At 40.5% G+C, this 10600-nt stretch overlaps 1 protein-coding gene across 1 annotated transcript; it reads right to left on the bottom strand.

Annotated features, from left to right (window-relative positions):
- Window positions 1–6656: 6656 nt before the first annotated feature.
- On the bottom strand, window positions 6657–9811 carry LOC145346145 (interleukin-8-like). Its single transcript, XM_080193503.1, has 4 exons — window positions 9707–9811; window positions 8362–8497; window positions 8138–8221; window positions 6657–7330 (listed from the first exon to the last, which is right to left on the bottom strand). Exons 1-4 carry the CDS (start codon window positions 9768–9770, stop codon window positions 7312–7314), a joined length of 303 nt encoding a protein of 100 aa, XP_080049629.1. The 5' UTR covers window positions 9771–9811; the 3' UTR covers window positions 6657–7311.
- Between the last annotated feature and the right edge of the window lie 789 nt (window positions 9812–10600).

Below are 10600 nucleotides of genomic sequence, written 5' to 3'. Positions count from 1 at the left end.
TTATTCAAAATTCAAATTGGTTATTTCAAACTTCAATTTATGTACTTTGATTTTGAACTTTCAATTTACTTTCCAAAAATTGTGTTCAAAGTAACGTCTCATATATATATATATCATTTATGTATTTATATTCTATAACTCTTAAGCACAATTATACCCACAAGATTAAGAAAATTCCAAAAAATTATTTCAATTTAATTCAATCCAATTTCTAATTTGTATTTAAAGTCTGTATCAAACCTACTGTTGTAAAATCACAATTAGGGGAAAAACGTTAAAATGTTAAAGCAAATAACATAACAAAAACATTAACACAACCACCTTACTAAACACACACACACCCACACGGAAGCTTCCAACATGCATTCAACATTACCTTTTATTCAAAATCAATGTTTTAAACTGGGATGAAAATAAAACATTGAAAGAAAATAAAGAAAATAAATTAAGACAGTCATCTTCATTCTTCTTTCTTCCAAACTGTAATTAAACTCAAAAACAGAAATAAATTCAAGAAATGTTATACTTAAATTTTAACAGTTTTAATATTCCCTCAGCCCCTTTGAAGTTAAACCAAAGTGTAAAGCATTGCATTTATTGCCCACAATAAATACTCCACAAGAATAAACAGGCTTTAACAACTCCTGCTCTCAATATAATGCAACAACAATCACCTACATTCGACAAGCAACCAGACCACGCAAACACACTGAAATATAAAAACAACTCAAATTATTAGGTCAACCTTAGATTTTCTCTAATCAGTTTTCCATCTTGCCAATTAACTTATAATAATTCCGTAGTTGGTTGCGAGAACATAGTTCCTTTCTCTCAAAATTCCATAAAACACATTGCACACTCCCTCCTTCTAAAAAAAACAAAGGACAACTTGGGGTTCTTTGTGATGTTAGTGAGAGTGTAAACTACTCAGCCCACATGGTCAGTTTTAATGGGGTTCATGGGCATATCATTTTCTAATAATGCAAGACTATCCATTGATGGGGATGGTTAAGTCTGCATTCAGAACTATATAGAGTGCTGAGATTCTTTAAAACATTTATTCCCTCCCAATCAACAACATCTCCTGGTAATTCCATGCCTTCCTTGCAACTAATAGTCACAGGATTCATCAGACCAGGGGCAAATTCTAAACTTACTGTGGGATCAGGTGCTTCCGGAAAAGGAGGTGAGGGTCCCCAATCAATGCCACAACCCAATCCATAAACACCATCTCCTTCAGACTCAACTGTCCCAACACAGACAACATCCTTATCTGTATCGACAACTGAGATTTTAATTGATTAATCTCCTGCCGGAATGTGGAGTAATCAGAACTTGGATTCTTTTCACTAACTTGATATACTTTAAACTGACTCATAGACAATATATTTACCTCATTGTTTTGTTCCTGCTTATCTACTTTTCCACAAAATTATTTATTTTCTTCTCTTAATTTCTCAACTACTCTCTCATTATTTCTAACTCATCTTTTAACTTCATTTTCTCTGACTTTTCACTCTGTAACTCTTCTACACTAATAATCACAATAACTTATCTCAGTTTCAACAAACATTTCCCTGTATCTCTGTTTCTCCCATTAAAACATCTCTGACTCATGGATCCCAGATCCAAAACTCACTGTAGTATTCTACCCATTTCTCTAGGCATAGTGCCAGGAGAGCAAGAAGTGACTGAAAGGGTACAGTGCCTGCTAATTTACCAATCTGTCCCTCTAAGTCAGTTGGTATCAAGGGTATGATAAATATCCCCTCTCTACTTCAGAGTTAGGTTTGATCCTTGCCTCATGGTCGACAATAGAGTTCGCACTTCCCCTTGACTAGTCTTACTTCAAAATCTGCCCTAGGGATCCCGGTCCCATCTCAATATTGGCACAAGATTCTGCCCATAGGTGCCATTCTTTCTTCTTAATATATTCCCTGATTCTATTTTCCCACATGGGACACTTCTCTGTCTCTATACTGTTTGTTGCTATTCTATATTTAATGACAAGGGGTAGGGAGTTGATCGGACTGTGGGTACGGCTTTGGCTATGTTTCAGTCCTAATCCTTCCGGGTTCTAATACAAACCTGCAGAGTTTACCCTATCGTCCTTGTTAATAACAATGCATGCACAATAAACAATTTCCTGAAAGCAAGTTATTTATCCAATAAGGAGTTTACACCTGTTGGCTCTGAGTTTTAAATAACCGTTCAATATAGAGTCTGCAGAATTCGATATCAGAGCAACAAAGTTACTTCAACAAAGTTATTGAGCCCACTCAGGGACGCCAATGTTGCCTGCTGCACAGTCTGTTTCAACTCTTAGACAGTGGACAAATAACTACGAGCAGATGTCTTATTAGTACAACTAATTTTTTTTAAACCCTCACAATCAATAATCAACCACCCGACCAACGAACAATAAGTTATCTTACAGAAAATACTAGAATTCGAGTCCAATACAAGACCTTGACTTAACTTTGCGTGACTGGCAAGTACCCAAGCAGATATTGGCCTTTATCTGTGTGCTGGTCTTGGTAGTCGTCTGCGTAGTCTGGAACTTCGGTCTGGTCTGGCACTCTGGCTCTGGTTTTCCTTCCTTCCTTCTCAGGTGTGGTGGCTCTCCTCACGCTGGTTGTCACTGGCGATGGTCACCATTGTTGTAGCTTGTTCGTGGGGTCAGAGAGAGAGAGAGATTCCTGGTTGCGCAGCACCCTTTATACCCCGTTTTGTTTCACGCCCCTTTTTGGTCATTGCTAATCAATTGATTAGGACTTGATCACCCTAATTGATAAAAGTCCAATCAGGTGCTACCACAGCGATCTTTGGGTGTGTCCCCAACAGCCATGTCTGTAGGTGCTGGAGGCACATAGGTCACATACCTCCCTCCTATAAAGGTTCACGGTGCCATTACGTCAGGTACACAACACAGTGTGGCCAGAAAGTCTCTTTCATCCTGGAGATGAAACAAGCCGGTGTGACTATCAAATCCCTTTCATCCTGGAGATGACCCATATCCTGTTTATTCACTCATCAGGGTTATAGTCTGTTTGTCTCTGTCTTTAAACTGCAGCCTGTCGGTTTAGTTCTTGCTCAATATCCCCAGAGTGCTTTACAAAACACCATTTTAGATGGCCCGTTTGGTTACAACGCGGAACTCCTCACAGGCCAACCCAGCCCAGTGTGACATTTCTCATTGATGCACCCAGTCTACATTCAAACAAGTGGAGCAATGGATGCCAATTTCTACCCCAAAATCCTGAGAACAGAATAGAAACAAAATGGCAAAATTTAGTGAAGAATGGCTTTTGCAATGTTTGGGATCTCAAGGAGAGTCCGAAATGGATCATCATCCACTCAGCACTTCCGGCTGAAGATGGTTGTGAATGTAACCAGCTTTGTCTTTTGCATTCACGTTCTTCTCTCCCAGTGAGGATAGGGCTGCTTATGAATCCTCCTCCTCCTCCTGGTAATTGTTTAATTGTCTGTCAACTTTCACAACTGGATGTGGTCGGACCACAAAGCTTTGATCTGACTTCTCACTTAATGAGGGTTGATCTCTTGCACGATGGTAATGGCAGAGTGAGGGATAGGCTGGGGCCATGAGGTTACTGGTTGTAGTTGAATACAATTCTACTGTGGCTAATGGCCGAAAGCACCTCATTTTTGAACTGCTCAACCTATTCTGAATCTAGCATTTAGTATGGTGGTAGTGCCACACAATACCATGGTGGGTGCTGTCAGTGTGAAAATGCAAGTGGTGTTTACTTCTACCAATCCTGTCATGGACAGCCACATCTACCATAAATAGATTGTTCAGCATGAAGTTAAGTAGGTTTATGCATCATGTTTACTGGTTCTGTCTAGTTGCTTTGTTCTTTAGAACCTGGCCCACTCGGGCTTTAATGATACTACCGAACCACACTTGATGATAGAAACTGAAGTCTCCCATCCAGAGACATTCTTTCTCCTTGCTGCTTCCTCCTTGCTGCTTCTTCCAAGCTGTGTTCAATACAGAGGAGTACTGATTCATCAGCTGAGAGAGGTGCTAGGTTGTAATCAGAGGGAGGTTTCTGTGCCAATGTTTGACCTGATGCCAAAAGGCTTATCGGAGTCTGGAGTCAATGTTAGGGACCCCAAGCAACTCCCTTCTGACTGTTTCGGACCATCGCTATGCCACAATCATTATTAGATGTGATAGGACATACATATGGTGATGGAGGAGTCAGGGACATTGGCTGTGAGGTATGATTTGATGAGTACGACAATATCAGGCTGTTGTTTAATCAGACTATGGAACAGCTCTCCCAATTTTGGCACCAATTCTCTAATGATAACTAGGAGAACCTTGCAGAGTTAACTGGACACTATGGCTGGAATTTTACCGTCCTGCCCATCACGATTCCGAAGGCAGGTGAGGCTTGGAGAACAGCATTCTCCATTGGCCTCAGGCGGGTTCGTACGAAGGTTGGGCGGACGTGCCAGTAAAATTTCACCCTATGTGTCTATGTGGTGTTTGTTACCTGGTTGATGGTGGGCGGTTTTATTCATATTACAGTTTTGCATAGCTTCATACTGTTTATTACATTTGTAAGAACAAAGAACAAAGAACAAGAGTAAGTTTGTAAGTTTCATGTCATGTGGAAACTTTGCAAGTATACACCCAAACCCCAGGTCATTAATGTATTTCAGAGCAGAGGACACCTCTGTATATTTTCCTCCAGTCTAGAAAACTAGAGTCTGCAACAGGTCTTCAGGTGAAAGAAAATCATCAGGGAGGAGTTAGTGTCTGCAGTTCCAGAGCAGCAGAAACTGTAGTCACAGAAGCAGGGGGAGAAGGGGTTGTGAGGTGAGCATCACTGGGCTAGCACTTTCTGCCTATCACTAATTGTCCTGCTAGGCCATTTCAGAGTTCATTTAAGAGTCAAACACATTGCTGTGGATCAGGGGTCACATGTAGGCCAGACCAGATAAAGACATTAGTGAACCAGATGGTTTTTATGATAATTGATAATGGTTTTATCATTACACTCTTAATTCCATCTTTTTTTTTATTGAATTCAAATTTCACTATCGGCCATGGCAACATTCGAACCCGAGTCCCCATTACCTTGGGTCTCTGGATTCTAGTCCAGCAACAATGCTATTACCCCACTGCCTCTTTACCTAAGATGGTGAACTGATGGGCTAGACTCCTTCATGCTGCCTTTCCCAATTACAGCTATCATTGCAGCAGGGACAAAACAAGGTGTTCAATTGGCCTGAGGGTAGTGGGGTGGCTGATGCATTACCAACACACTGTATAATGGGAGAACAGCTCCGGAGTGAACAGAAGGCAGTGACCCATGTGTTCTATTTTATGAGCCCTCCCCACTTGCAAAGATGCTGTGTGGGGGCTGTGAAACTCCAACCTGCCCACCCTGTAGATTCAATTCTGAAGAGAATTCTTTTGAGAATATCTATTCTTTCCTTGCAGCTGGCACTGAAAATTAACAAAGTGATTATTGTCCTTATATTCTGCTTTCTGAAGGCTAGGTTCCTCAATAAGCAAAGCCTCCTCTTCACTATGTCAAACTGCAACTCTCCTTAAATGACAAAATTATGAGGAGGTTCCATGCTCCAATGACAGTCAGTGACTGAGCTTTCTGGGGATAAGAATTCCAAAGATTTGCAACTGTTTGAGTGGGGACATATTTTTCTTCTCTGTGCTAACTAGCAGACCTTGTTCTAGACTTTACATTACTGATGGTCTTAGGCCCTAAGCTCTTCCTCCCTAAGCCTCTCCATTTTTCTCCTCTCTCTGAAGACCCTCCTTTAAATCACCTTTGTGACAAAACATTTGGTCATCTGCCCTACTCTCTCCTGATGTGGCTCAGTGTCCACATTTTGCTGCTGTGAAAGTGCCTTGGGACTTTTAAAAACTATTAAAGGTGTTATATAAATGCAAATTGTTGTTATATAGGCACAGAAATGGCAGAAACCATTTCTACCCAAATTTCCTTTCTGAATGAAGATCCCTACTAATATTCGGAAAAGGCAGAGGAAATTTGTCCTGCTGCATTTTTCACAGAATCATAGAATCCCTACAGTGCAGAAGGAGGCCATTCAGCCCATTTAGCCTGCACTGACAACAATCCCACCCAGGCCCTATCCCCATAACCCCATGTATTTACCCTGCTAATTTACCAGTAAAGGTCAATTTAGCATGGCCAGTCAGCCTAACCTGCACATTTCTGGACTGTGGGAGGAAACTCACACAGCCATGGGGGTGGGGATCATGCAAGCTCCACACAGGTATAACCCAAGCGGGGATTGAACCCAGGTCTTTGGTGCTGTGAGGCAGCAGTGCTATCCACTGTGCCACTATGCCACCCTACACTGAAGTTTCAGAGTAGATCATCTCCTCAAATCAGTTTTACATCTGTCAAAGCTACCACTGGGAATACCAATGGGCAATACTTGCATGTCCTGCCCCCCTATAGACCACCAGTGGATACAACACTTATTTTTTAAAGGCACCACAGGTAAAGGCCATTAAAAGAAAGCTTGATGCCAGCTCAGCAATAATCATGACAGCTGCATGTTTTAAGCTTGATGCCATACTTTCACCTTATTTAGTAAGTATAGGACAATCTCGCAACAGGCAAAACAATTCAGAATATATTTTAAAATATTTATTTTAATCAATCAAACAAGGTCAGCCACAAGCTTTCCAATACACAGAGTTATAATAATAAATTAAAGAAAAAAGCTTCAGACCAATTCTTATTAGAAAAACATTTACGAATTAATTGTATGTAGACATTTTAATTATTCAATTTATGCAATACAGTTCTTGGAAATAATAAATAAAATCAACTACCCTAAGAGATATCTGGATAGTAAAATAGAAATAGCACTGAGTTCAAAGAACAAACACATTATTGACAATTTGTCATACCAAACAATATACCATTGAGTATCTGCATCCTGTAACACTGCTACACAGCAGCAAATGTTAAGGATTTGGTTGAACAACAATTTATAATAATGATTCAAAAGAGCTTAGAATCAATCTCTCCGATAGTTCATACTCATTGACAGGTTACGTAAGTACCTGGGCTGTAGGCTAATTAAATAAGGAAGTGTTCATGCTTCAATGTTCCAGCTACAAGTAGCTAAATAAACACAGATGTTTTCAACAGTGAATGTGAAGTTAAGCTCCAGCGACTGTGGTGGCTCTGCATCAAGCCACACAGGGAGGTGTAAAATCCCAACTTTCTCCTCGTGCTTTCTGGTCTCTAGAATTGAGTTTCTTTTCCTTCAGTGAGATCAATTCATCTTCTTGGAACTATGGAAAATGCGAGAATGAGGAAATTAAATGAATGTTTATGTCAGACATGGATATTTATGAAAGACAAAATGCTTTAAAAGTCATTATATCATGTCTGAAATTGGTTGAACATATTGACAGCATTGACTTGAAGTTAAATGAAGTATTAGATATTTAATAAAATCAGAATATTAAACATGTAGATCGAAGACCATCCTGAAGGGAGATGTCTTCTGCTAATGTATTCAACAACTACAGTCTCAGCTCAGCAGTATGTTTACAATCTTGTTCTGTGGGGGCTATAATTTCAAATGCATCTCTTTCAGTGGCTATGTTTGGAGTGTTTGTGAGCTGTTTGACTGTGAGGCTGTTATTTCCCATCCTGAATCTATCTTTAGCCCATTTCAAAATTACTCACAGTAGTTGAGGCTATCAGTGAACAGTGATAAGGATCAGGAAGTGTGCAGATTTCTTTCCTTGAGAAGATTTAGGTGTATGTAGACAAGCCGGGAGTTTCTAGCTCTTCATACCTAACCCAGCAGAGGCCTAAGATAATCTCTGGTGTCTTCCTGCTCAATGCCAAGTCACAAGGTGTACTGACTCACTGAGATATTGGGGCCTAGTTTTTCAGTTCATCAGTTTGTCAAGAACGTCAAGAGGTTGTGTTAGAGTAAACATAGAGAAGGCTGTCAATGTGCCTGACATATACCACACCTGACTGGACAGAATTACATTATTGTGATCAGACACAATGTAGGAATCTAAATAAAAGTATAGTGAAAAAAGAAATCGTGTCCTTCTCCCTATGCTCAGAATGCAACTTACTTTTTGATCATCCTGTCAATGAATTTCTTCACCCAAGCAGCTTCAGGCTGCAGACACACACGATCTGTGTTTTTGAGGGTGATGCTGGAAGAGATAAAGAATTACATTTATTTCAAATTGTTAGCCATATACCCTCTCTGTGAGAGGCTTCAACCCTTATTTAAATCTGGGATAATTGCTGATTTTCTTCAATACGGAAAACTGAAGAGAATCTATTAACTTACATAATTTCAGTGTTCGCACAGTGAGGTCCTTTTGGTATAATTTCAACATTGTTTATGAACTTAGGGTGGATGAATCTTGAATGTGTTTTAATACACTGACAGCGGAGGTTCATTCTTGTTTCTCCAATCGATGCAGCTGCAAATAAAACAAATAGATTGATTTTCAGATGTGCAGTTGGTGACTCTTTTTTCTTGCATCCAATATTTTCTACTGGGATGAAAATACAAGCTGTTCTCTATAATCATTTCCCTGACAGTCACCTTTGATACCAGGCAGACAAACAGGAACCTCAGCAAGCAACATTGTGGGGCGATAGGAGAGCTTGCATACCTGTTGTAATAGTTGGTGACACTCAAATTAATTGAAGAAAGAATAAAGAGTTTTGAATCTTTCCATTGTCAAAATTATCTGAGTAATTTCCATCAATTTTACAATTCTTTTGATGCTCACACATTGGTAGAGGAAACAGAGGCAGTGAATGGTGAGATAGCAGTGAGTCAGGCCAGAATGGCCCCCTGTCACTATACCATCGCTGGGGATGTTTCCCAGCAGCTGGCAAGTGGTGCATTTGTGAGGCAAATTATCTATCTGCTCCAGTGAGCCAAGATGCCAATTGGCATAATAATGGTCCAATTATGGGCCAATTTACAGCCGCTGGCATTTTGCCGATGGGGAGGAGGTCATCTGATTCATGGAGGCAGTCTCCCTATGACTGCCCAGGAAGCCGTGAGAGTCAGGGCTCAATAGTCGAAGAGGGGATTGTGGGCATGAATGGCAGTCCCTGCAGATCCAATGAGCCCCCTAAGAGTGGTTCCCCTTTATGCCAGAGGGCTTATTGCTCTCGCACCAGCCCCTTCCCCTCAATTTTAAATTTGATACACCTGCCCCAAGGGGCACAACCTATTTTACAGGGCCTCAAGGTCTCCTGCTTGACTCAGCAATGCTCATCTTTCCTGATGGCACTCCTATGTCTTCAGAGCTGCTGGCTATCCATTGGATTAATTGAGAGGCCAGTTAGGAGGGTACCTGAAGTAGAATTGCCAGACCGGTCTCACTGCTTGCAAATGCTGGCTTGGGATCTGCCATTCAACCTGATATTTGTGTCCCAAAGCCTGGGGTAAAATTTATACCATTAATTCAAATTACATATCCTCCCAACTCCCCTGAACTCTGCTGGCTAAAGAGTCGTAACAGATAGTGTTCAGTATTGAACAATGCTGATATATTTCACTAAATAGTGATAAGAATTCCTTCTGCTGCAAATTGGCATCCCACCTGCATGAGATAAAGGACCATTTGATTATTCAGCTGTATAAACACAGTATGAAATTAGATATTTCTTACCTTGTATGTATAACACACACAGTGCCAGGGCAGTAAGAACGGCGAGAGTACCTTTGCTGTTCATGTTGGTTTACTTGTTTGGTGATCTTTATCTTCTTGCTGTTGTGCTCGTTCAGTCTCTGACTGATCTGTTGCTGCTCACTTGCCCTATTTATAGCCAGAATTCTGTGACTCACCAGAAAGAGTTGGCTCATTCTGGAATTTCTCCGGATGTGAGGAATTGTAACAAAGATAATCCCTGATGAAGTGAGGTAGAGCGTAACGAATGGGGAAACTGGTTTGATAATTACGTTTATCATCGCATTTTAATGAGAATTTTTACTATTGCGAAATCACTTCTTTTCCCAGTGCCAGGTGGTCAAAATAAACTCTAATTCCAACAGGAATGAATGGAAGAATTTCAGAATGCCTTGGAATGAACGTATTGCTATGTACAATATAACTGATGTTAAAGTAAAAATTAAGTTAAAAATGAGCGCAATGTTACAATGGGCAGAATTTTCCAGCCTCACTCGTCCCAAAACTAGATAATCCCGCCCGAGGTCATCGGACCTTTCCATGGTCCGATTCCCATAGCGCGCAGGATGGTAAAATTCACCCTTCTTTGTTTCTTGCTGAAAAAGATGAACAAGGAACAAATACAGCTGGTGAAGTTTCACCCTTGACATTAGTGTGGTAAAAGAAGAATACACAAGAAACAACTTCACCCAAAAAGCAATGAGAATATGGAACTTGCTATCTCAGGGAATGGTTGAAGCAAATAGTAGATGCTTTCAAGTGGAAACAATGAAGAAGAAGGGAAAAGAGACATATTTAGATTAGAAAAGGGGGAAAAGGCTCAACTGGTGCAAAAACGCTGACATATCCTTGATGGGCTGAATGGTCTCTGTGCTG

The sequence above is a fragment of the Carcharhinus amblyrhynchos genome, chromosome 1 (assembly GCF_965287045.1).
Source record: "Carcharhinus amblyrhynchos chromosome 1, sCarAmb.v2.hapA, whole genome shotgun sequence".
Classification (NCBI taxonomy): Eukaryota; Metazoa; Chordata; class Chondrichthyes; order Carcharhiniformes; family Carcharhinidae; genus Carcharhinus; species Carcharhinus amblyrhynchos.
The sequence above is the reverse complement of the archived record's forward strand: the minus strand, read 5'-3'. Positions and strand labels throughout refer to the sequence as shown.

What these genes read in the sequence shown, in the direction of transcription:
- LOC145346145 (XM_080193503.1), bottom strand. Translation starts at nt 9,770, where the DNA reads ATGAACAGCAAAGGTACTCTCGCCGTTCTTACTGCCCTGGCACTGTGT. An exon ending in GTGTGTGTTATACATACAAG is followed by an intron (nt 8,498 to 9,706) that starts GTAAGAAATATC and finishes TTTTATTTGCAG; the next exon opens with CTGCATCGATTGGAGAAACA. An exon ending in TGTGCGAACACTGAAATTAT is followed by an intron (nt 8,222 to 8,361) that starts GTAAGTTAATAG and finishes TATCTCTTCCAG; the next exon opens with CATCACCCTCAAAAACACAG.